This window comes from Hyperolius riggenbachi, chromosome 1, assembly GCF_040937935.1.
Source record: "Hyperolius riggenbachi isolate aHypRig1 chromosome 1, aHypRig1.pri, whole genome shotgun sequence".
NCBI classification, from domain to species: domain Eukaryota; kingdom Metazoa; phylum Chordata; class Amphibia; order Anura; family Hyperoliidae; genus Hyperolius; species Hyperolius riggenbachi.
In genome coordinates this window covers 357,896,034-357,920,982 of record NC_090646.1, presented here as the reverse complement: position 1 = coordinate 357,920,982, position 24,949 = coordinate 357,896,034, and the positions used below count along the sequence as shown (strand labels likewise).

The following is a 24,949-nucleotide window of genomic DNA, read 5'->3' as shown; positions in this document are numbered from 1 at the left end:
CGGGAGTGGGAAGAGGTGACTAGAGAGGAAGACAGGATATTGTTAGTAGAGCGGAGATTGCGTGTAGGATGATATCTGGAAATAAGTTTATTTCGATAAGAAGGAGCTAGGCTGTAAAGTGCTTTGTAGGCGAGAGTCAGGATTTTGAATAGTATCCTTTGTGTAACTCGCAGACAGTGAATGGACTGACAGACTGAATAAGGCAGAAAGTGCTTTAAAAGCGGGAAGAGAGGTGATTGAGTCGTACAGCAGAGTTCATGACACTGTAATACATAATACTGTATTTTAACATTTAACGGGCCACTGCGGCTAAAAAAGTAAGCAGTTAAAATCTGACAGAACCGACAGGTTTTGGACTAGTCCATGTCCTCATGGGGGATTCTCATGGTTTTCTTTGTTTTCAAAAGCATTTCCTGAATGGCAGTTGCTAAGGGCCTGAGCCCACTAACGCAGTTGTGCACAGTTGTGTCCGCTTTTCAGCAACACATCAATGTTATGGTGGCCATACATGGTACAATAAAAACGTTCGATTATCCCGTTTATTCGATCTAAATGATCGAATCGAATGAAAGTTGAAAATATTTTTTTTCCGATCAAGAATTTCGAACGATTATCCAGTTTTTTCGAGAAAAATCAGATTGGACATGCTGGAAAAATCTTTATATTCGATCTAACGGAATAATCAAACTAAATTATCTAATAAAAAAAATGAAAAATTGTACCATGTATGGCCACCCTTACAGATGCTGAAAAGCGGACATAACTGCACACAACTGCTTTAGTGGGCTCAGGCCCTCAGTCTAACTGCCAAAATAATCTGCAAGTGAGTAGGGAGGCTGGCTGGTATCTTACTAATTTTGGCAGTTAAACTGCTGATCAGGAAATGCTTTTGAAAGTAAAGAAAACCCATGAGGAGATTGACTAGTCCAAAACCTGTTGGTTCTGTCAGATTTTAACTGCTTACTTTTTTCGCTGGAGTGGTCCTTTAATATAGTGTTCATGGTATATATTTAGAGTGGGTTATAGTACTTCTTTTGCTAGACCTATTTTTAGCATTGAGTCTTAAGCAACCAGAAAGCACACTTATCTGGCATCAGCCAATCCCCACAAGTGCTGGATACCCAGGACTCTACTGTATTTTTAACCACTTAAGGACCGCAGTTTTTTCACCCCTTAAGGACCAGAGCCTTTTTTCCATTCAGACCACTGCAGCTTTAATGGTTTATTGCTCAGTCATACAAGCTACCATCTAAATGAATTTTACCTCCTTTTCTTGTCACTAATACAGCTTTCTTTTGGTGCTATTTGATTGCTGCTGCGATTTTTACTTTTTATTATATTCATCAAAAAATAAATTAATTTTGGCAAAAAAATGATTTTTTTAACTTTCTGTGCTGACATTTTTCAAATAAAGTAAAATTTCTGTATACATGCAGCGCGAAAAATGTGGACAAACATGTTTTTGATTAAAAAAAAACCCATTCAGTGTATATTTATTGGTTTGGGTAAAAGTTATAGCGTTTACAAACTATGGTGCAAAAATTGAATTTTCCCATTTTGAAGCATCTCTCTCATTTCTGAGCACCTGTCATGTTTCATGAGGGGCTAGAATTCCAGGATAGTATAAATACCCCCAAATGACCCTATTTTGGAAAGAAGACACCCCAAAGTATTCACTAAGAGGCATGGTGAGTTCATAGAAGATTTTATCTTTTGTCACAAGTTAGCGGAAAATGACACTTTGTGACAAAATAAATAAATAAATAAAAGTTTCCATATCTGCTAACTGGTGACAAAAAAAAATGAAATCTGCCACGGACTCACCATGCCCCTCTCTGAATACCTTGAAGTGCCTAGTTTCCAAAAGGGGGTCATTTGTGGGGTGTGTTTACTGTCCTGGCATTTTGGGGGGTGCTAAATTGTAAGCACCCCTGTAAAGCCTAAAGGTGCTCATAGGACTTTGGGCCCCTTAGCGCACCTAGGCTGCAAAAGAAATATCACACATGTGGTATCGCCTTACTCAGGAGAAATAGTATAATGTGTTTTGGGGTGTATTTTTACACATACCCATGATGGGTGGGAGAAATATCTCTGTAAATGAGATTTCTTTTGATTTTTTTACACACAATTGTCCATTTATAGAGATATTTCTCCCACCCAGCATGGGTATGTGTAAAAATACACCCCAAAACACATTATACTACTTCTCCTGAGTACGGCGCTACCACATGTGTGACACTTTTTTGCACCCTAACTGCGCTAAGGGGGCCAAAGTCCTATGAGTACCTTTAGGATTTTCACAGGTCATTTTGAGGCATTTATTTTCTAGACTACTCCTCACGGTTTAGGGCCCCTAAAATGCCAGGACAGTATAGGAACCCTACAAGTGACCTCATTTTAGAAAGAAGACACCCCAAGGTATTCCGTTAGTAGTATGGGGAGTTCATAGAAGATTTCATTTTTTTTCACAAGTTAGCGGAAATTGATTTTTATTGTTTTTTTCCTCTAGTGTCATTTTCCACTAACTTGTGACAAAAAATAAAATCTTCTATGAATTCCCCATACACCTAATTGAATACCTTGGGGTGTCTTCTTTCTAAAATGGGGTCACTTCTGGGGTTCCTATAATGCCCTGGCATTTTAGGGGCCCTAAACCGTGAGGAGTAGTCTAGAAACCAAATGCCTCAAAATGATCTGTGAAATTCTAAAGGTACTCATAGGACGTTGGGCCTCGTAGCGCACCTAGGTTGCAAAAAAGTGTCACACATGTGGTATCGCCGTACTCAGGAGAAGTAGTATAATGTGTTTTGGGGTGTATTTTTACACATACCCATGCTGGGTGGGAGAAATATCTCTGTAAATTAAAATGTTTTGATTTTTTTTACACACAATTGTCCCTTTACAGAGATATTTCTCCCACCCAGCATGGGTATGTGTAAAAATACACCCCAAAACACATTATACTACTTCTCCTGAGTACGGCGATATCACGTGTGACACTTTTTTGCAGCCTAGGTGCGCTAAGGGGCCCATAGTCCTATTCACAGGTCATTTTGAGGCATTTGGTTTCTAGACTTCTCCTAACGGTTTAGGGCCCCTAAAATGCCAGGGCAGTATAGAAACCCCACAAGTGACCCCATTTTAGAAAGAAGACAGCCCAAGGTATTCCGTTAGGTGTATGGTGAATTCATAGAAGATTTTATTTTTTGTCACAAGTTAGTGGAAAATGACACTTTGTGAAAAAAAACAATACAAATCAATTTCCGCTAACTTTTGACAAAAAATAAAATCTTCTATGAACTCGTCATACACCTAACGGAATACCTTGGGGTGTCTTCTTTCTAAAATGGGGTCACTTGTGGGGTTCCTATACTGCCCTGGCATTTTAGGGGCCCAAAACCATGAGGATTAGTCTGGAAACCAAATGCCTCAAAATGACTGTTCAGGGGTATAAGCATCTGCAAATTTTGATGACAGGTGGTCTATGAGGGGCCGAATTTTGTGGAACCGGTCATAAGCAGGGTGGCTTCTTAGATGACAGGTTGTATTGGCACTGAAGTGCAGGAATGTTCTCAAATCGTGACCTGGACATGGCAATTAAGTCGTACCAGCAGTGATCAGAAAAAAAATTTCTGTCACTGCGGTGGGGCGGGTGAGGGTTTGGCCGGGTGATCAGAAGCCCGCAGGGGGCATATTAGGGCCTGATCTGATGGGTAGCAGTGACAGGTGGTGACAGGGGGTGACGGGGTGGTTGATAGGTGATCAGTAGGTGATTACAGAAGAGAATATATGCAAGCAATGCACTGGCGAGTTGATCAGAGGGGGTCTGGGGGGCTAATTGAGGGTGTGGGCGGGTGATTGGGTGCCCACAAGGGGCAGATTAGTGTCTGATCTGATGGGTAGCAGTGACAGGTGGTGACGGGGTGATTGATGGGTGATTGATGGGTGATCAGTGGATGATTAGAGGGGAGAACAGTTGTAAACAATGCAATTTTGGAGGTGATCTGAGGGTGGGTCTGTACGCAATCTGAGGGTGTGGGTGGGTGATCAGGTGCCCACAAAAGGCAGGTTAGGGTCTGATCTGATGGGTGGCAGTGACAGGTGGTGACAGGGGGTGATTGATGGGTGATTGACAGGTGATCAGTGGGTGATTATAGGGAAGAATAGATGTATACAGTACACAGGGGGGAGGGTCTAGGGAGGATCTGAGGGTGTGGGGGGGTGTTCACTGTTCAGGAGCCCCCAGGGGGCAGTTTAGGACCTAATCTAAAAAATAGCGTTGAGATAGTGACAGGGAGTGATTAATGGGTGATTAGGGGGGTGATTGGGCAAACAGGTGTCTGAGGGGTGGGCAGGGGGGTCTGATGGGTGCAGTGGGCGATCAGGGGGCAGGATCAGTGTGCTTGGGTACTTACTAGGGGGGCTGCAACCTGCCCTGGTGGTCCCTCAATCACTGGGACCACCAGGGCAGGAGGCAGCCTGTATAATACGCTTTGTATACATTACAAAGCGTATTATCCGCTTTACATGCGGCAGATCGGGGGTTAACAAGCCGCCGCTGCTAATTGACTGGTGGGTTGACGTCGCGGGTGGGCACATCCAGCGTGCGATCCCAGGCCAGCTAGTCCGCAACGAGCCGCCGCCGATCGGCGTATTGCGGTCGTTGCGGGCTCCACTTTGTCGCCGCCCCTAGGTAGGGCCGGTCGGCAAGTGGTTAAGATCACAATCCAGTAAAATAGATATATATATATATATATATATAGATATATATATATATATAGATTATCTGTATATATATATATATATATATATATATATATATATATATATATATATATATATATATATATATATATATATATATATAGATATAGATATAGATATATATTATATATATATATATACATATATAGATCTATATATATAGATCTATATATCTATATATATATATATATATATATATATATATAGATCTATATATATATATATATATATATATATAGGTAGATAGATAGATAGATAGATAGATAGGTGGTTGGGAGGGGATCAAGGGATACATGGGGGGGAGATCTGGATAAAAAAGTGTTTTTTTACACTAAAATCGCACAGCCTGTCACGGCTGCAGGCTGTGCGTCTCTCCCTGTCACACAAGATCCATAGTGACAGGGAGAGGGAGGCGGAACGGCAACTATGTTGCCTTTCGGAGGGTGATCGCTGTGATTGGCTCACAGTGATCACACAGCAGGGAGCCAATCAGTGACGGCTCCTGTCATAAGACAGCTAAGTGCAGCCGGTTCGGTGCGCAAGATCGCGGCGGGGAGCGGCGGCGTCGGTGATAGAGATCTACGCCCTGCCAGCCAGGAGCCCATCAAAACAAGGCGTAGATCTCTATCACCTCGGTCCGGAAATGGTTAAAGGCACTTCTAAAACCTTTGTCAAGTTAACCTGCCATCCCATGCATAACACATTCATTCTATTGTTCCTGAAGCTTACACTATATTCTATTGTTCCTGAAGCTTACACTAGCTTACACTAACATATATATATATATATATATATATATATATATATATATATATATATATATATATATATCAGATTTTTCGGACTATAAGACACTCCTGACCATAAGATGCACCTAGGTTTAGAGGACAAGAACCAGGGCAAAATATAAATTCTAAACCTGGTGCATCCATTGTGAAGATGCATCTTGTGGATAATGCCCCCTTTGTACCTCTTGTGTCTCCCATGTGTCTGCCTCTGTCCTCCTTGTGATAGATAGATAGATAGATAGATAGATAGATAGATAGATAGATAGATAGATAGATAGATAGATAGATAGATAAGAGGTTACTCTTATTCAGTTCCCAGTCCATTCACTTTTGAATTAATTCTCCTTTAAAGTTTAACATGAAAAAAAAAAAAGACTAAAACCTAATTCTTAGCAAAATGTACTAATACAGTGCAAAACAAGGAAGCAACATTAACAACTTTGTATATAGCAATAAATGTAATCTTTTTATGTTATTATAGACTCTTTCAGTGTCTGTTATACCTAACAGAAAATATGGTAACTTTACATGTTGTTATGGGAGATCTGTAGTAACATGGATTCTGTTATGTCTAATAATAACTAAAGAGTTCCCATTAAACAATCACAGAGGTAACATATCAAACATCTACAACTGTACTGCCACCAAGGTCTATGTGTTCCTAAACAACACAGTATTAACTCCACAATATTCTATTTCATAGCACAATTATTATCAGTTCTAGGTATAACCATATGTATATAATATGTGGTGCCTCTACAAAATATATCTAACTTTCTGTATCATATATATGAGGCTCCCATTTTGGACCAATTTTATAACATTAGAAAAGTTACGACAGTGGTAAATGGAAAAGATTACTGGATAAATAGTTGTGTTGGCAGAAAGAGACCGAAATGGACAATCTTAAACAAAGGGGGAGGGAGGGGCATGATTTCTTGGCAGCCCATGGGTGGTTGGGACATTACATGTCTTGTTGTGTGTTAATTAACAACATGGATCAGCTGTTATTGAGTCAACTGTACTATTTGTATTACTGAAAACATTTAATAAAAAATTGCCTTTAAAAAAAAATCTAGTGCTGTAGCTCTGAGTTAGGCCCACGTCTTCATCTATAGACAAACCCCCGCTTGAACAAGACATGGATTATGTCTCCTGACTTTGGTTACCCCCAGGTCTTATAGCGGCTGAGGCCGAGAAAACCAGACTACCACCAGAGCAAACAAGACTATGCAGCTGGGTAATATTAGGTAGTAGAGTGGAATGCTCTTGTGGAGGAAGTACACAGATCACACCAGGAGCTATGAACAAGGCAGCAAGATTGCTCAGAGCGACTTCAGCTCTGAGCTTCCGATAACCACCTCAATAAACAAGACATAATGGTTGCTCAGTGCGACCGCAGCACTGAGCATCTGATGTCCATCACACTGAGTAACAAAGACAGACAGCAGACAGACAGATGGAATGCTTGCAGGTTAACAAGACACAATGGTTGCTCAGTGCGACCACAGCACTGAGCATCTGATGTCCACCACACTGAGTAACAAGGACGAACAACAGACAGACAGACGAAATGCTTGCCAATCTAATCGCTGCTCCAGCGATAGCAAACATTCACAGGAACAGGACAAGCAAGGATCCTACCAGCCTCAATGTGCTGAAGGCAGTCTCCAAACTGTCAGGATAGGAAAATACTTCACTATACCCCCCACAGGTGCAGTGAACGTCCAAGCAGACAGAGCAAGGTAATTCAATACAATTTTCAAACTTTACACAAGGAAGCCAGCAATCAACTATGCACAGCTGAACGCTATGACGGCCAGGGTGCGAGAGGGGAAGCAGGCTTTTCTATGGACATCAGTCAATGAGAGCAGACATGCAAATTCCCACGCAGCTGAATGGTAATCACGCAATCCTGTTAGGCTGATTGAAGGTTGCAAGCTGCCTGTGAATGGAAACATGCATGAAAAATGTATACATTACAAATGCATGCCAAATTATGCAACCACATGCATGTAAGAAATCCACAGCTTTCTGGCTGCAGTTCAACTGCAGCAAGCCTTAGGTGGATTCATGACAACATCCAGAGCTACTCTGAACTGCAGAGTGATTGCAGATGGCAATGAAAAATGCAGATGGCAAAATGCAGATGGCAAAAAAAAAAGAGTGATTGCAGATGGCAATGAGACTCATTGTGAATGCAATCAAAACTAAGCAACCAAACGCAGGCAGAGGCATCAAAACTGCTCGGTTGCAGCTCCACTGCAACCAGCAGGACATGCTACAGGAGGGATCCTTATAATACCGTAAGAAGTAATGTATTTTTTCATATAAGTCTCCAGCTGTCTACGCTATTTATTAAAAAATTGCATTCATTTTCTTGTAAGCTAGCCACTTGATCCAGGTTACCCAGAATTTTTTGTCACATCCTTTTAATAGAGTTAAGCAAGTTCTTAACCCGTTCTTAAACAGGTTATTTCTATAAAACATTATTTTAGATTGGGACCTCTGTGCTTTTCCAGTGTCTGGCCACAAAGATTTGAGTTGCATTTACTAAATGTCTGATATGAGATCATTTCTATTTGCGTATTCTCCAAACATTATGAAGTATTATGGAGTAGTTAGAAGGCTCATCGGTCCTCATCGGTCTGATCTCTTGAAATGTAGAATTATATGATTGTATGCAAGCCAAGAGTATGTGTAGCATAGCTCCTGTTTCTTGTTGACAACTTCTACAGATAACCATTGTATGTTCTTGAGGTGTTTTTAGCACTCTGCCACTCATAGCACATGCCAGCCACATGACACAGTGTACGACTGAGTGCTGCCATGCTTCTTCCAGTTATACATAAAGTCATCAAGGATAGCTCAGTCTTGGCAGTCTGCCACACCAAATTAACCTCATCAATTCTGTTTCCAATTTTCAAAAATATTCTGTTTATTCAACCTCTGGCCAAACTGTTCTCCTTACTAGATAACCTAAACACACACTGCCTGTATGTGCACTGCATACTTCTCCACCTCTTGTCCCCCCCCCCCCCCCATTCCTTTACATTGTAAGCTCGTAAGGGTCCATACACACTAGAAATCGCTAAATGCTAATGCAAACGCTGAGCAATTTTCTGGAGTTTTTACCTAGCGATTTCCCAGCGATCTTTCTCTGTATAGAAAGTGTTTTTCGAGTGTTTTTTAGCGATTAGCATTTTGTGATTTCTAGTTCAATTTAGCCTGCAGAATCACGTCAGAATCGCTCAAAAAATGCTGCAGGCAACACGTTTGCGTTGCAGCAAGTCGCTTAGATGAGAACACTTCCATATACTTTCATTGTACACATGTTTTTCAAACCACTAGCGATTTTCAGCAATGCTGAACTCACTCTGAAAAAAGGCACAAGTGTGGATGGGTCCTAAAGGCAGGGCTCTCTCACCCTTTTGTGTCTTGGAATTATTCATTTCATAGCTTGCACATACATTTTATTCATCATGTTACATTTGTCCCTGTAATCAACAATTCTGTATTTTATACCAGTGTCCATATTGATGTATATCATTGTCTGTATCATTATGTGCCCCTTGTTTGTTTTCTTACTTTGTACAGCGCCACGGAATATGTTGGCGCTTTGGAAATCAATAATAATAATTGATCAGTGACGGAGAGGAAAGGATGGATAGGCAGGAAGGTCCCCAGAGAAGCCAGATATAAAGCAGTTGGATGAAAATATTTGACTGCCTGTCAAGGCACCCATATTAAGCCAGTACAGATATCAAACAGTCAAAATGATTAAAAATTAACGTTACAGATGTCAAAACTCTAATGTCTAATGTATATATGTTAGAAAAAGTTGGTAGCAAGTTCATTGAAAATATGCAAATATGGTAACTTTCTTAACACTGATCATTTTCTGCAGACTAGACTGAAGAAGACAAAATACTGACAGCCTTCATAGATGTGGCCAAAATTATATGTTAAAGGCAAAATCTATATGGATGAAAACCTAACCCTACTATATACCTATTCATAGAAAATACTATTAACCAGGACAATCTAACAAGCACAAGACACCCATGTCATGGCCAATTTTCACATAATCATTTAATGTTTTCACTTGACAAGCCATTACTGAAGACATTTTAAAGTGGACCGGAACTCTTGCACAGGACAGAAAGAAAACATAGAGAAATGCACCCTGTATGTATTTAGAGAGTTTAGCCTGTCTAATTCCCCCTCATCTGTGTTTAATCACATGTTGTAATTTGATCTCTCCCCTGTGTCACATGACTGCCATGGCAGAGATGGCAGATACGCTTATTTCAAAGCACACTAGGTTAACCCTTTGTCTGCTTCCATTAATCGGGAAGTAGAAACAGTCCAGATTTATTTTTTTGTATCAGCTCTAACAAAGAAAGAGAGAAAGTTCTGAGTTCAGGTCCACTTTAAATCTGATAATACAGCAAAAAGTACATTCTTCGTTTTAAATCTGTGTTGCTAAAGTTATTCCATTGTGATACGACTCTAGCCATTCTTCAAGGATTCAGGATACCAAAGCAAGCTGCAGCCCATCCGCTGGGCAATTACCCTTGTGAAACGCCATTCTGGTTTAAGTGGCATTCAACTCTGTTATTTGAAAAGAGCGTGGCTGCATGCTGAGGTTTGAGTCACAATGCTGACTGTGTTGTCACACCGCTGGCCCCAGATAGAAGTGACATTTACATTATGAAAAAGTCGCAAAGTGAAAACGTAATAAAAGAGGAATAAAGCCCATATTGATTTTTTAACGGTGCCATATCCTAAATTGAGCACTATTAAATAAAAATGTACACAAAGGAGAATGGACTGCAGAACATTTTGTAATGGCAGCTGAATAGCTAAAATACAAAAATGTTCGTTAACGGCAGAAAGTAGTGATTGTTTGCTCTAATGGTGGCTTCAATATAACATACTTTTCTCATCTGATGAAAACAGGTACAAATCCTTTCGTATTTGTATAAACAATGAAAGTAAACCTGCATTCATAGTAATATTAATAAGACATAGAAGGCAGGCATATCACCATATCATTGCTGACAGTCCCAGTGAATTCCCTCACTCATGTACCTTATATACTCGCGTATAAGCCTACTTTTTCAGCACAAAAAATGTGCTGAAAAGTTACCCCCTCGGCTTATATGCGAGTCAGTGGAGCAGAACGGAGGTGGAGCAGGTTTTGTTACTGGCAGAGGAGCGTAAAGACCGTGCACTAGTGATCCTGCTCTTGCCAGCTGGCTTCCTGCTGTGTCCGTGCCCCGCTTCTCCTGCAACATGGTATGCAGAGCGTGCTGCTCAACACTACCTGTATCCCCTGGTTTGTGGAGCGGAGCGTGCCAGCAACAGATTAGCGGTGCAATGATTGAGGATTCTTCCTGTGTGGCAATAGCTATGTCTCATATCTATGACACCATCTAGTGGCGTCTTGAGACACAGCTGTATTATCCTTGGACCACATTTGGGTATGGGGAGGGGGGCCAACTTGTACTGGGTGCACATCTGGCTACTGTGGAGGGGGCTGTGCTGGGGAGGGGGTTTATACGCGAGTCAATCACTTTTCGCTATTTTCTGAGGGAAAAGTGGGTACCTCGGCCTATTCGCGGGTCCGCTTATATGTGAGTATGTATGGTAAATCTCCCGCACAGCCCCTGCATCAATACAGAGGATAGAGGGGCACTGAAGGGGTGAGGCTGTATTCAGGTGGCAGTCAGATTGTCATCTAATTTGGGCGACACACTTGGGAGTAGTAAAATCTGGTATAATATGGCTGACATGATAAGACTTTTTAGCGTGCAGCCTTGCCACCAGTGTCTGTTATGACTTCAGGTATAATTCATCAGTGGCTCATTTAGGTGCTCTGGTGGAAAATTCAAAGATGTTTTATGTTGGGGTCCTTTCCGTCTGCACAGTACTGCTACAGTGAACTGTAGGAGACCCCCAGCAATAAGATCTATGAATCTCCCACTGGGGTTTCCTATGGCTGTTGTGAACTGAAATGTGAAAGTCTTCAGCAGAAAAGATTCTCAATGGTCTGTTAAATGGACCAATAAGAATAAGATAGGAAACCCAAACGGGTGATACACAGATGCATTTGCTGGGGTTCCCTGGATGTTCATTACAGCAACAAGATGCATCGATAAGGTAGAAAGCATCTTTGAACTTGACACCAGGGCTTGTCATTGGTCCACTGATTTGCCAGCCCTCAGGGAGAGTTTTCTTTGATCCAGATAAATGGAAAGCTCAGCAGGACATTTAGATACTGTTACCAGGGCTCAGTTTTCCCTTACTGCAGCAGTAGTGTGGCAGAGCGGACGGCTGTCAGGGAGTCTTCAATCAAGATTACAGTAATCCCACTGAGGATTACAAGCATTGAGACCTCTCCTGTCAATTTTTTATTAATTAATATGTGAATATATATTTGCTTCCATCAGATGTAATGCTAGAGATTAGTGCAATTAAATCAGATCCTAAGTTAGCATAAATTTGAAGCATGTATTCTACGAGTGTTGTGTGCTGCCACTAACCCTTTTTCTGGGCCTGATCCAGCCTAGGATGCCGGTGCACAATCCTCCTGTGGGTCACCACTCCACAATATTCTGTAACACAATAATGCCAAGGAGGCACGCAAAAGGCTTCCCAAATTTGCATTTATCAAATCTCAGCAGTTACATAGCATGTTTCTGGGCTTCCCCTTTCATCAGATGTTGCCGGGGGTAACCCCGAAACATGCCGATTAGACAAACTGCAGCTAGGGCATACTGGGAGTTTTCTGTAGGGACAGCAATTCCATCCATTTAGTAAGGCTATATAAGAATGCATTGCATGATTTGGAAATCAAAGTCTTTGCAGTTAACCCTTTAGCCACCAAATAAAGTAAAATTGTTCCTGCTGTTGGGAAAGTTTGCCTTCCCCAGCCTGGCAGGCTCATCACGGTATGTGGAAGCAGGGTAGGGATGGCATACCGAGTTCAAATACATACCTGTCCAAATGGCTGGATCGCTTCTTCCACCACCGCGGCGCCGACGACGTACTCCCGGCAGGTCTCTTCGGTTCCATTCACATGGTTTGACATGTGATTGGGATACAGAAGAACCCCACTTCCACTACCATTGCTGACACATTCTCCTGGATCCCATGTCATATCATGTGATAGGAAAATCATGAAGAAGGTTCCACACACAAACTGGATTCAGTAACTTTGCACTTTTATTGTCCCATCACACACCACTACAGCATCTGACCATTATTGCCGACGATCGTATCAGGGCCAAGTCAGTCCACTTTCTCAAGGCATGGAGCAGTCAAAAAAAGTACAATGTTTTGCTGTCCCATGCCTTGACAAAGGTGACCAACTTGGCACTGAATTGATCGTTGGCGATAATGGTCAGATGCTGTATTTGTGCGTAATGGGACAATAAAGGTGCAAAGTTCCTGAATCCAGTTTGTGTGCGGAACCATCTTCAAGATTTTTTTTTTCATTACCTGCCATTGGGTTCACGCATCAACAACACTCACAAATTGGTATGCGATCCTTATGACTTGGACAATTGGATATTATGTGATCAGATGTGACCAAGAAGACCTGCCGAGAGTTTAGAGCTGCCGGTGAAGGAGGAGAAGAAGCCATCTGGAGCAGGTTAATATAGTTTCATACTCCGACGCACTTGTTTGACTGCACTAGGCAGCCAAACTAATTATCCCATCAGAGGTTTCCACTGCACAAGCAGCTTCAAACAATGTATCTGGTTTAAAGCTGCCACTGGGTTAGTAAACCTTCTTCAGACTCTAGTTCCTTAGTTCTAAGGAACTAGCCTCTGAAGAAGGTCTATTAGAAACTGAAAACTAGCCAGCAGCAGCTATTGTGCTACACCAACTACCCCACCCTTTTAATGCCAATTCATCATATACCAAGTTGTCATGCCCCTTATCCACCCCTCTATAGCAACAGAACACATTGCTAGACTCTAGGTTACCAATGCAACTGTACAGATCTTTGTCTCAAACTGTTGCCTGAGAAAACTAGTCCCAGTCCCTGCAGGTGGCAGTAATTATGCACATGTAGACCCTAGGCTAGCGACACATCTGTGCATATCTCTGTCTCAAACTGTTGCCTGAGAAATATAGTCCCAGTCCCTGCAGGTGGCAGTAATTATGCACATGTAGACCCTAGGCTAGCGACGCATCTGTGCATATCTCTGTCTCAAACTGTTGCCTGAGAAATATAGTCCCAGTCCCTGCAGGGGCAGTAATTATGCACATGTAGGCATCTGTATTCTTTAAATAATTTAAAGTTAGGTCAATAAATGGTATCATCCTGATTTAAAATGTCCTGTCTAAACTAATAGCTAACACAATACAATAAACTACTGTACATCTACTAACAGAGACTATTGCTATGTTCCCTAGGGAAATACTAAATTGTTTCATATGTCTACTATAATGTTGTCTAAAATAGGCATACAGTAAATTTTCTATCTGAAGTTGCCGCTGCTTTTATTTATTCAGGGAGAGCGGAGGAGGACACGGAGGAGCAGGGAGCACATGGGGGACAGAAGGGGACACAGCGGGACATATGAGGGACACAGGAGGCCACAATAATTGGGGGAGAACATCTACTAGATTCTCCTGGAAAACTGAGGCAACAGGTTTAGTCAATATTTTTTCCCTGGTTTGTGCCCTCTAAACCTAGGTGCATCTTTTAGTCTGGGGGGGGGGGGGGGGGGGGGGGACGTTTCTTATAGTCCGAAAAATAGAGTAAATTAAAATTCCTTAAAAGCGATTGTGCAATGATTCTTTATGGGACACTTCATATCAGTGCATTACGTCCGCTTTCTGTTCAGCAAAGCGCTGCATGTACCATTTTTGGGGCAATTTTGATACAATGGAAGGTATAGGAGAAACGCAAAACGCTCACAAATTGCTTTATGCGGCGATTGCATTTGCGCGTTTATGAATACATAAATTGTATTTATTCATTTCCGGGTGAAAGAGTTCACTTCCTGACTGACGTCGAGAAGTGAAAAAACGGAATCTCTCTGCAAAAGCGCTTACAAGGCGCTTTGTACAAAATCATAGCGCGCAGTGGAGTGCCGGGAGGGGGGGGGGAACACGCAAAAAATAAAAAAATCGCTGGCCTAAGCGATTTCGATTTTAGTTGTGAACAAAGCCTTAGTGTTTGTTCTTGATACGCAAACTAAGCACATCTGATATACATAAAACAATGCGGTGGCGTCTTTACTTGTTTGATTCCTGCAGCATTTCTCAGTCCATTTTGCCATGCCACCTCTCTATTCATTTCAGTTAAAAAGCTCTAAATTTTCAGCAAGGTTATCTTTTTCTCTGAAACAACTCAAGAACAATGTTGAAGTGGATCAAGGATTCTACAAAACACACGGGTGACATTAACATAATACCAACTTTAAACAGGGGTCAGTTAAAATAAAACATTGACGTCCCTCCAATACCTCAGCACCACTGGGAACGTTAGCATGCATTATTGCAGAGTCTACAAGGCACTCACCTGTTCTACTTTATTGGGGTATACATTTTTAATCATAATTTTCAAGGCAAGCACAAAGGCAGTGAGCTGGAAGTGAACCTCCGACCAATCTTTTTCTTTTTTGATCTTTTGCAAGGATGGGGTGTGTTAAGCCATTGTAAGGGTCTGTTTTCCCCTGTAGAGAGATTTCACTTTACTTCTTATCTCTGTGACAGCTGGACCCCAACAACAGAGTGAGTTATATAGCATGTGTGGTTGACATCAAATTGTGCCATTTTTGCCATGAAGAGCAAGTATTTGTTAAAATGGCTTCTTCATTTCTCCTTACTGCAAAAGTCTGTGTATTAGGCATTTTTGATGAGAGATATTTTTTGTCTAAATAAGAGAAAATCATCATCCATTATTTGTTTTATTATTATATTATATAAAGACACTGAAACCCCATCCATGAATATGTCTTCTGCTTTGTAGAATGACCCTCCTGGCCAGCAGTTGGCCAGGAGGGTGTGACACCCAAGGCTGGAGGCTCATCACATGTCATGGCACCCTTACAACCATACCCTATTAATTGAGTCATTCTATATAAGCATACTATTATATGGTTGTAAGAATGTCAAAGTAGATACACCTACAATTGTAAACTCTGTTTTGTTTTGTTTTTGTTAGTTGGGAATCTTAAGTTTGTCGTTGTTTTTTTATTATAACACAAAACAATAAAAATTATTTTTAAACAAAAGAAAAGGCTGACGGACACACACTGCTTAAGGGGTGTGTCTTTATACAAGCATTTCGTATACTGGTTTAGTGACTTTGCTTTCATTCTTAATTTAGGAACTTTACCTCAAATGAATGGCTATCCCTAACCAATCCCTTTATCCTACCCAATGCCCAATCTACACATCCCTGTGCACTTGATAAAGGTCTGTCGACAAAAATGTTGTGCCTACTATCTATGATACTCATGTAAAATAAAGCGCTATTCCTGATAAAATCTAGGTGGAGTCCCAGGTCATCTTTGACAACAATAACCTCCCCCTATAGCGTTAAACCCTATGCGTGGATTCCTTGGCAACTTCTGTTATTATCTGGCATGCGATGCATGTCCTGCTATTAGGGTTGCTAGTGAAAGGACCATCCTTAACAGTATTGCATTCCTTATTCCTTCCTCGTGCCTGACTCTTCTTATCCTAAACTTAATCTTGCCCTACCCACCCTACCATAACTCCTAACACAATCCCTCCTAAGAAGACTCCTAAACCTTACGTTAAACTAGTACTCATATTTTTGTTGTCTTCAGTTCCAATGCCTAATCTAAGCATCAGGGACCAATATCCAAAAGGCTAGTACTTTGGTTATATAATAGCAAGGCACTAATGCCATATTATACATTACAGATAATAGCCTATGCTTGGCTATGTACTAATTAAAAAGCTGACGTAGTTCACTCAAAAGACACACCTGAAACCGTTGAACCGATAACCCAGTTGGATCTATGAGGGTACCAGGACACGGGGCTCTCAGATTAACTGCATCAGATGACAGGAAATACTGCTTCCTCAGATAGGGTAGGACAATTTCAATGACATAGTGGAACTTTATGTATAGGCTGATATATGTCAGCATTTCTACAGCACATTCATTTTACACTAATGACACAGTTTGGCATGGTTATGAAACTGTAAAAATATTCGGATCAATTAACTGCAGCCAAAATTAAACATCAAGCTTGCCTCTTATGATTCAGCCACAATATGGTCTAGGCTTAAATGCTCTTCAGTTACAAGAATACAGTAGGACGGAAGTCATTACTTCAAGCCCAGGAGATTTAGAAGGAAGGGTGGACGGATTAAATAGCATTCTATTAAAGAAGCATATTGTTTTGCTAATTACTTGCTTCCTAATTAATAGCCAGTTTCTTTCTCAAAGGGTGGGGTGAGGAGCGCCAGCTCTAAGAATTTTTGGTCTGTGCATTGGGTGACCCAGATGAAATGACGGCTGATTAATCTGACCTAAGCCAAAGCCTCCCTTAATTGAGTCTTGGGGAATTTCCAAGAAAGATGCACATGCTCTCCGTTAATCATGCCTTGATCATAAACTGATCTAGCCCTTTGGCTAAGTACAGGGGAAAAGACATATTCCTCCAAACTATGATAGCATCACTCTTGTAAAATATTTCATCCATCAGCAATCACTGATGTTTATTACCTGGTGCAGTGACTTCAGACTATCTGTGAGAATAATGTAAGGATGACTATTCCCACCGGACCAGTGACCTCCAGGTTTCAGATATGGTTACCAGGCAGAGTATCTGGTGACTTCTCCACTCGACTTGATGGGCCCTTCAGACTTCTCTCTTCTCCACTCAACTTGATGGGCCCTTCAGACTTCTCTCTCTGCTTACAGGGGCATCTCTTTATTACTGCTCATCAGGACACATAAGGCATTGTACAGATACTGCATGTACTGTCAGTTTCCTAATGTGATAATTTCCTGCTGCATCAGGCAACAACTGGATAGTTTGTAGGCAGTGGTGTAGCAATATGGGAAGAACAGGTTGCAACCACACTAAAGGTGGCCATACACTGGTCGATGTGCCATTAGATCGACCAGCTGACAGATCCCTATCTGATCGAATCTGATCAGAGAGGGATCGTATGGCTGCCTTTACTGCAAACAGATTGTGAATCGATTTCAGCCTGAAACCGATTCACCATCTGCTGAGCTGCTCTTGCCGCCTGTCCCCCCCCCCCCCCCCGCATACATTACCTGATGCTGGCTCCGGGTCCTCTTCTCCGCATTGCACGGCTCTGTTCCGGCTCCATCCCGGCGCTTCCTGTGTTACTCCGTGACCAGGAAGTTCAAATAGAGCGCCCTCTATTTTAACTTCCTGGTCACTGCAGTGACACAGGAAGCGCCGGGATGGATGGAGCCGGAACAGAGCCGTGCAGTGCGGAGAAGATGCCCGGGAGCCAGCCTCAGGTAATGTATACTTGATCGGATCGGCCGCCGCTAGCGACGCGCACTTTACCCGCTGCCGATCGAGGGTAATTTCACCGCACGGCGCGATCGACGGACCGATCCGATTTCGGGAGGAAATCGGATCGGCGGCTGCGTTTACCGCGAACGATTGGCAGCAGATTCGATCCAAGAATCGAATCTGCTGTCGAAACGGCCGGGAATCGAGCCAGTGTATGGCCTGCTTAAGACCTTTAGACCTGAAAGGCCACCTGGGGCCCTCTTCATGTTGCTGCTATAGCTCTTGGTGCTGCAGTGGCAGTAATTACCTCTGTGCTCTTTTGACTCTGACCATTTTGGTGCCACAAACTAGCATATTTGCCTCCCCTAAACTTATACATAGGAATATTGTAACCTTCATTATTTTTACAGGCACCAATAACAAGTTGATAGATTATATACAGAACTGATGTTATTCTTCAAAATAAGTCTACAAAAGATGCACAAATTATTTCCAAGCCAAATGCACCTTGCCAGTTTAGACTTATAGCGCCCACGTAACAAACACTTCCTATAATAGTTATGAGAGGTGTGTAGCTGTTTATTAAACCATCATACTGTTTAAAGTGAACCTCAACTCTGGGAAAAAAATAAGTTTAACTTACTTGAGGCTTCTACCAGCCCCCTGCAGCTGCCCTGTGCCTGCGCCATGACAAAGAGATTCTCCAGTCCCCCACAGCAACCCTCTGTCAATTGGATGAGCGGCCCTGGTCCGCACTCCTCCTAATCGCGTTCCCATGTTCTGCATGAGCAGTATGGAAAAATCTCTACTGCGCATGATCAAGGACACACACAGCCACGGTCTCACATGCAGTGGCCCGTCGACTCGCCAGTCGGCTGGCTGGAAGAGGGTCACTGTGGGGGACTGGAGGGACACTTTGTGACAGTGTGGGCAAGCTGCAGGGGGCTTTTTTTTCTAGAGTTAAGATTCACTTTAAGTACAGTTTGGGATAAATACAGATCAAATTTAAAATACTTACATCTTAATTAGCACATTAAAAACATCCTGCCATATCCTTGTTAAGTCATTCAGGCCTCCTTTGAAATGCTAATCATCAGTGCTCTAAGAGTAAAATTTATCTTCCATTGCTTTTTTAATGGAACTAGCAATTATTGATAAGAATTCCATAAAGCACAGTGCACTAAGAATAGATCTGTGGTGTACCATCCGCCTGGTTTGCCTGTGCCTAGAAACAGCCCTATATATGTGCTTTGAATAGTGGCCATTTAGAAGCCATTCCTTTTCATCTGCTTACACCTCTCACACAGCAGTTGTACTTGGAGGCCAGCTTTGGTGGTCTATATCATGTGATTATCATAAACACAGTGCTTGGCGTGGGGAAGTGCAGGGGGTGGGGAGAAGGGGAACAGTGTAAAATTTGCAGTTGAGCTCATGGCTCTGTAGCTATGCCACTGAGTTTTTGTCAGCCTGATTTTTGCCCCAGCTCTCATCCTTGCCTTGCCTTGAGGTCTGCTACTCTTTGAGAAATAACATGTACCGTTTTGCCAACTTAAGCCAAGTGATCATTTCTGTACATATCTCACTACCAATACAAATCTGTAAGGAGTTTAATGCTGGTGCATAAAGGGGATGTCTTCCCACAGTAAGTGGAGAAAAAGCTTTACCACAGGCGTCCTGTCCAACATTCCTCACTTATGTCATACACTATACAGCATTACTACCACACAAATATCCCCAAACATTCCCTGAAATGTCAAAACTGACAAAGGAAAACGTTGCTAACTACACCGCAGAGACATTTTTTCACCGTTCCTTTGCTTTTGGACTGATTATCTTAGGATTTTTTTGGTCCAAGTACTAGAAACTTTATGGAGAGCAATATACTTTGGTTTCCAGCTGGAAGAAAATTAAAAAACTGTACCTCTTGCTTTAGTGATTTTAGCAATGGTAAAATAAACTGCAAAAAGTAGTTTTCTGCTGTTTCAGTCCATTACTTTTGGCACAACAGTTCTGAGGTTAGTTTTTCAGCACAGCGCTATATTAACAGATACATCAGTTTCATGTAACAGTGACAGTAACCTCAAATCTAAGGCAAATTCTAACCTTAACCCTGGCTTTGCTGATTTCCAGTAGAGTATTGTACTGTGTTAGCCATCAGCAAAAGAAAGAAGTTTTGAATTATACCTATAGAAATGTACATACAGGAATTGAGTCTGAGGAAGGCTTACCAGCTGAAAGCTTACTCTTTTTCTTCTAAGTTAGCCAATACATGGCATCAGCCTGATTCAAAACTTATTGCTTTTGCTCTGATTTCCCTCACTCTAAAGGTGGCCACACACACCATACAATTTTTAAAATATCTTTTCAATTCAATAATTGCAATCAATTTTTCTGACTGATTGTAACATTTTACCTGTATGTTACACAAGCATGGTCATTCAATTACACTCAAGTCTTTACTCAAACCTTTCTAAGCTCATAATAACTGTATGAATAACGTTTTTCCCCACCTGACCTGGACATTGTTCTGGGTGGTTTGATCTTCTACATCTTCTGCCATACACAAGATGTAGAAGTTAAGAGTTGGAGTCAAGCTCCAGGAAACACAGAAGCTCTTGTATGATGAAGGCATACAGAATTAGATGCATACTCATAGCCCTGAATTTTCCATTCTGTTCATGTGATATCAGAGCAGCCGCAGATCAAAGTGGAGTTGAACATCTGCTGACTGTGAAATTAGCAGGGCCGGATTTAGGCCAAGGCCGCCTAGGCCATGGCCTACGGCACCACAGGAGCAGGGGCACCAAAGCAGCAGGCTGAACTTGTGCAGCATTTGCAAGCTTGCAAATGCTGCAATGCAGGGAGATCAGGCGAGTGCCAGCCACCTGTGCAGCAGCCGCCTTGCACTCTGTGCACATTGGCGTTGTGGCGGGAGGCTATGGCCTTGGGCAGCATTGGAGATGGAGGGAAAGAGGAAGCTTCTGCACTGAAGACGAGCAGAAAAGTGAGTGACAGCGATGGCTGCTGCGGTGTGGAGGTGAGCTGTACTGAAAGAGGGGGAGTGGTAAAGGGAGGGATTAAGGGAGTCATTAGGCTACCTATACTGGAGGGGGGGGAGGGGTCATCAGGCTACCTGTACTAGAGGGAAAGAAGGAAAAGGTCATTTGGCTACCTATACTAGAGGGGAGGGTGCATCTGGCTACCTATACTGGTGGGAACGGGATAGGGGTCAATTCGCTACCTGTACTGAAGGGGGGCGGCTGGCGACATTGGCCTTGGGCGGTAAAGAGCACAAATTCGGCCCTGGAAATTAGTTGTGGATTAGGCCACATAAGACCTAAACTGGGCAATATCTGCGTATAAGCATTGTTAGGATAGAGTGAATTTCTGTACAGAACTGCAAGCAGAGCATATGAATCAAAAGAAAGACCATTCAGAGAACTAGAAACTAGAAAGACTGCAGAGAAACCCATACCTGTTAGTAGAAGAAGACATTTGTGTTGTAATGATTGTGGATGACCAGTGACAGAAGAGAGTTAGACAGAGGTCAGTTTCCTTGACAGATGTGAGCACAACATATGTTACAAAAGTTTCCTCCTTAGGCTCCAAAGGGGCAATGTCTGGCCTGCTCACAGCTGATATTACTCATTTCCTACAGAAATAGGAAACACATGTCATTTTTTCTATTATATAAAAAAGAAAGAAGCATTAGCACATCATCCCTTCTTTCAAAACAATTTACTATGCCCAGCCTGTTCTAAGCATTTCATTACTCTTTGACATTAAGGGCAAATATCTAGTGGCTACTTATTACACATTATCATAAAAATAGGGTGAGTATATTTGATAGCTAGAGATAGCTACAAAGATTTAACCCAGGAATGTAACAAAAAAACAATAAAGATCACATTGAATGAGTGCATGAGGACTAACAAAGTACACAGAACACTGAAAAAACTTCAGGCGTTTTCCAGTCAGATAAATGAAAACTCAAGTGCTATTCCATGTTGAAGAGCCCGCCTCTTCTATGTGCTGCAGAAGGCCTCCCACTTCAAATGCAGGTCCCCTAATGCAGCATTTTGGCTGTGATGAGAAGCCCCTACTTCATGCAAATATCCTATTCCATTTGTAGCCCCCTTCTTGAGTGGTGGCTTACTTCTGGCACGAGACATTATGAATATTGGAAATATCAGTAATAGCTTCACTTTCTCCCTTCCTCACAATAACCCAGTGTTTCTCAAACCTGTCCTCGTGACTCCCCAACGGTGCATGCTTTGCAGGCAACCTTACCCATGCAACTTGGAGGTAATTAGTGTCTCAGCTAGGTAAATTCCATGTAGCTGAGACACTTATTACCCCATCTGTGCATAGGTGAGGCTGCCTGCAAAACATGCACCGTTGGGGAGTCACGAGGACAGGTTTGAGAAACACTGCACTAACCTCTCCACCAATGTCTAAAACTAACCTTCCCTCTCCCTGGCTAATACTAAACCACCCTCTCCTCTGCCTCACACCAACCTTTCCTCTCCATGTATATCACTAACCTCTCCTCTCCAATGCCTAACACTAACCTATTCTCTCATCAGCCTAAAACTAACATCACATTCCCTCTGCCTGACACTAACCTCCCCTCTCTTCTGCCTGACACTAACCTCCCCTCTCTTCTGCCTGACACTAACCGCCACTCTCTTCTGCCTGACACTAACATCCCATTCTCCTCTACCTGACCCTAATTTTCCATTCCCTCTGCCTGACACTAACCTCCCCTCTCTTCTGCCTGACACTAACCTTCCCTCTCCTCTGCCTGACACTAACCTTCCCTCTCCTCTGCCTGACACTAACCTTCCCTCTCTTCTGCCTGATAGTAACATCCCATTCTCCTCTACCTGATAGTAACACCCCTTCTATTCTGCCTGACACTAACCTTCCCCCTCCTCTGCCTGACACTAACCTCCCATTCTCCTCTGCCTGACACTAACTTCCCCTCTTCTCTGCCTGACACTAACCTCCACTTCACACCACAAGAGCTTTTTAAACACTAGTGATTTGAAAAGCTGTAGCTAATGCAATTCTATGCTTTTTAAAATATCACATCGCTCAATGTAACATTGCATTACATTAGCAAGAGATCTTAAAATCCAAGGGCCCTTTCACACTGGCACGGTGCGTCAAATTGACGCACTGCTACCGTAGCCTAATGTATCCTTATAGGGAAATTCATACTTCCCAAGTTGCGGTACGCTGCGCCGGAAGTACCTAATTTAACACTAGCGCGGAACTAGGTTACCATGTGGGATCCACAGCGACCTGCGGCGATCTGCATTGGCCCGGAAGTAATGTTAGTCTAAGGCGACGCGGGTTTTAAAAAAAGTTGACGTCGCAATGCACAGGAGCGGAAGCGTATTTTTACAATACGCTTCCGCATATCCAAAGCAGGAAGAGACCGCAAGCGCATGCCTTGCCTGCCTGGTGGCCAGACAGGGAACACTGTGCACTAACGTGGTTTTCCCAGAAGGCCTGTTTTTGGCGGTGCGATACAGTGCGGCGGGGGTAACGCACCACATCTCTACCACCAGTTTACAGTGTGAACCCAGCCTCAAGCACTTAGAAAAAGCTCTTGCAGAGTGAACCAGCCCTGAGGCTACAGTGTAGCTTTTGAAGAAAAAAAGGTATCTGTGCACAAAACAGCGATTGAAAGGAAGCATCATTTTAATCATACAGCATGTCTAAAAAAATCTTGGAGTTTTGAATCAGGATGATACCATTTATTGGCTAACTCAGAGATGAATAAACAGTGAGCTTTCAGCTTATAAAAAGCCTTCGTCGGACTGGTTCCTGACCAGAACTGAAAAACACAGCTTATATACACTGACATACAGAGGAGAAACATTCTTTAGCAGACATAAATGTAATTAGATGCCTTAACTGTTACTCAGGAGGCTTTCCCAGGCATCCTGGCTAAATTGATAAGATCAACAGTTCCCTCAACATAACTTAAAGTAGACTCTGGTGATGGGGAGACATCGTAAATCTTGTAAAGACAAGAGTGCTTTAGAAAAAGGGAAAATAATTTTCTGCTCTTTATTGAAAAAGGTATTGCTCCAAGGGCGGAGTTTCATATTCATGCACTGCGCCTCCCTGGTCACTTTCAGGCTATATGGTGTAAGGGTTTAAAGGAATACTATCGATTCACATATTTTTTTCAATTGACACAGGAATTGTTTGGGAAGTGCTGCTAAGTACTGGTACTATACATTTTAGTAGCAACTTCATTGTTTACTGTTAGCAAAATACTTTCAAACTTTACTGACGCCAAAACTGACGGCTGACTGAGCCATGAGGAGAGGGGAAATTCCCCTCACACTTGATCAGTTAGCTCAGTGGTAGGGAACCTTGGCTCTCCAGCTGTTAAGAAACTACAAGTCCCACAATGCATTGCAGGAGTCTGACAGCCACAGTCATGATTAATAAAGGCAAATGCATGCTAGGATTTGTAGTTTTATCACAGCTGGAGAGCCAAGGTTCCCTACCGCTGAGTTAGCTCTATGTGTAGCTCTGTGTGTGACAGAGAAGAGAGCTCCCAACAGCTGCAGATCCTGTGTCCTGTGTTTCTGACTGACCTGTCTGGAGAGAGCAGAGGAAATGTAACTAATTCTCAGGGCTGTGGAGTCGGTCCAAAAATTCACTGACTCCGACTCCGACTCCTCAGTTTAGGATTCCACCGACTCCGACTCCTCGACTCCGACTCCTCTAATTTGCATATTACAATTTTGTTGATTAAAAGTATGTAACATGAAATTCGTCTCTTAACTGCCAACGCTTAGGAATTTTACAAGACAACTAAAGTGAGAAGGATATGTAGACTACTATATTTATTCCCTTTAGACTACAACTAGT

General features: G+C 42.4%; 1 protein-coding gene across 2 annotated transcripts in view; it reads right to left on the bottom strand.

The window, feature by feature from the left end:
* Nucleotides 1-24,949, bottom strand: part of HOMER3 (homer scaffold protein 3) — a 224,654-nt gene that overhangs the window by 131,089 nt on the left and 68,616 nt on the right. Inside the window, exon 2 of one of the 2 annotated variants that reach the window (XM_068234198.1) lies at nt 21,528-21,704. The exons of the other annotated variant lie outside the window; for it this stretch is intronic. Coding sequence (XP_068090299.1) covers nt 21,528-21,547 — 20 coding nt within the window. The 5' untranslated portion in view covers nt 21,548-21,704. The remainder of the gene's footprint in view (nt 1-21,527; nt 21,705-24,949) is intronic. 2 annotated transcript variants of the gene reach the window in all.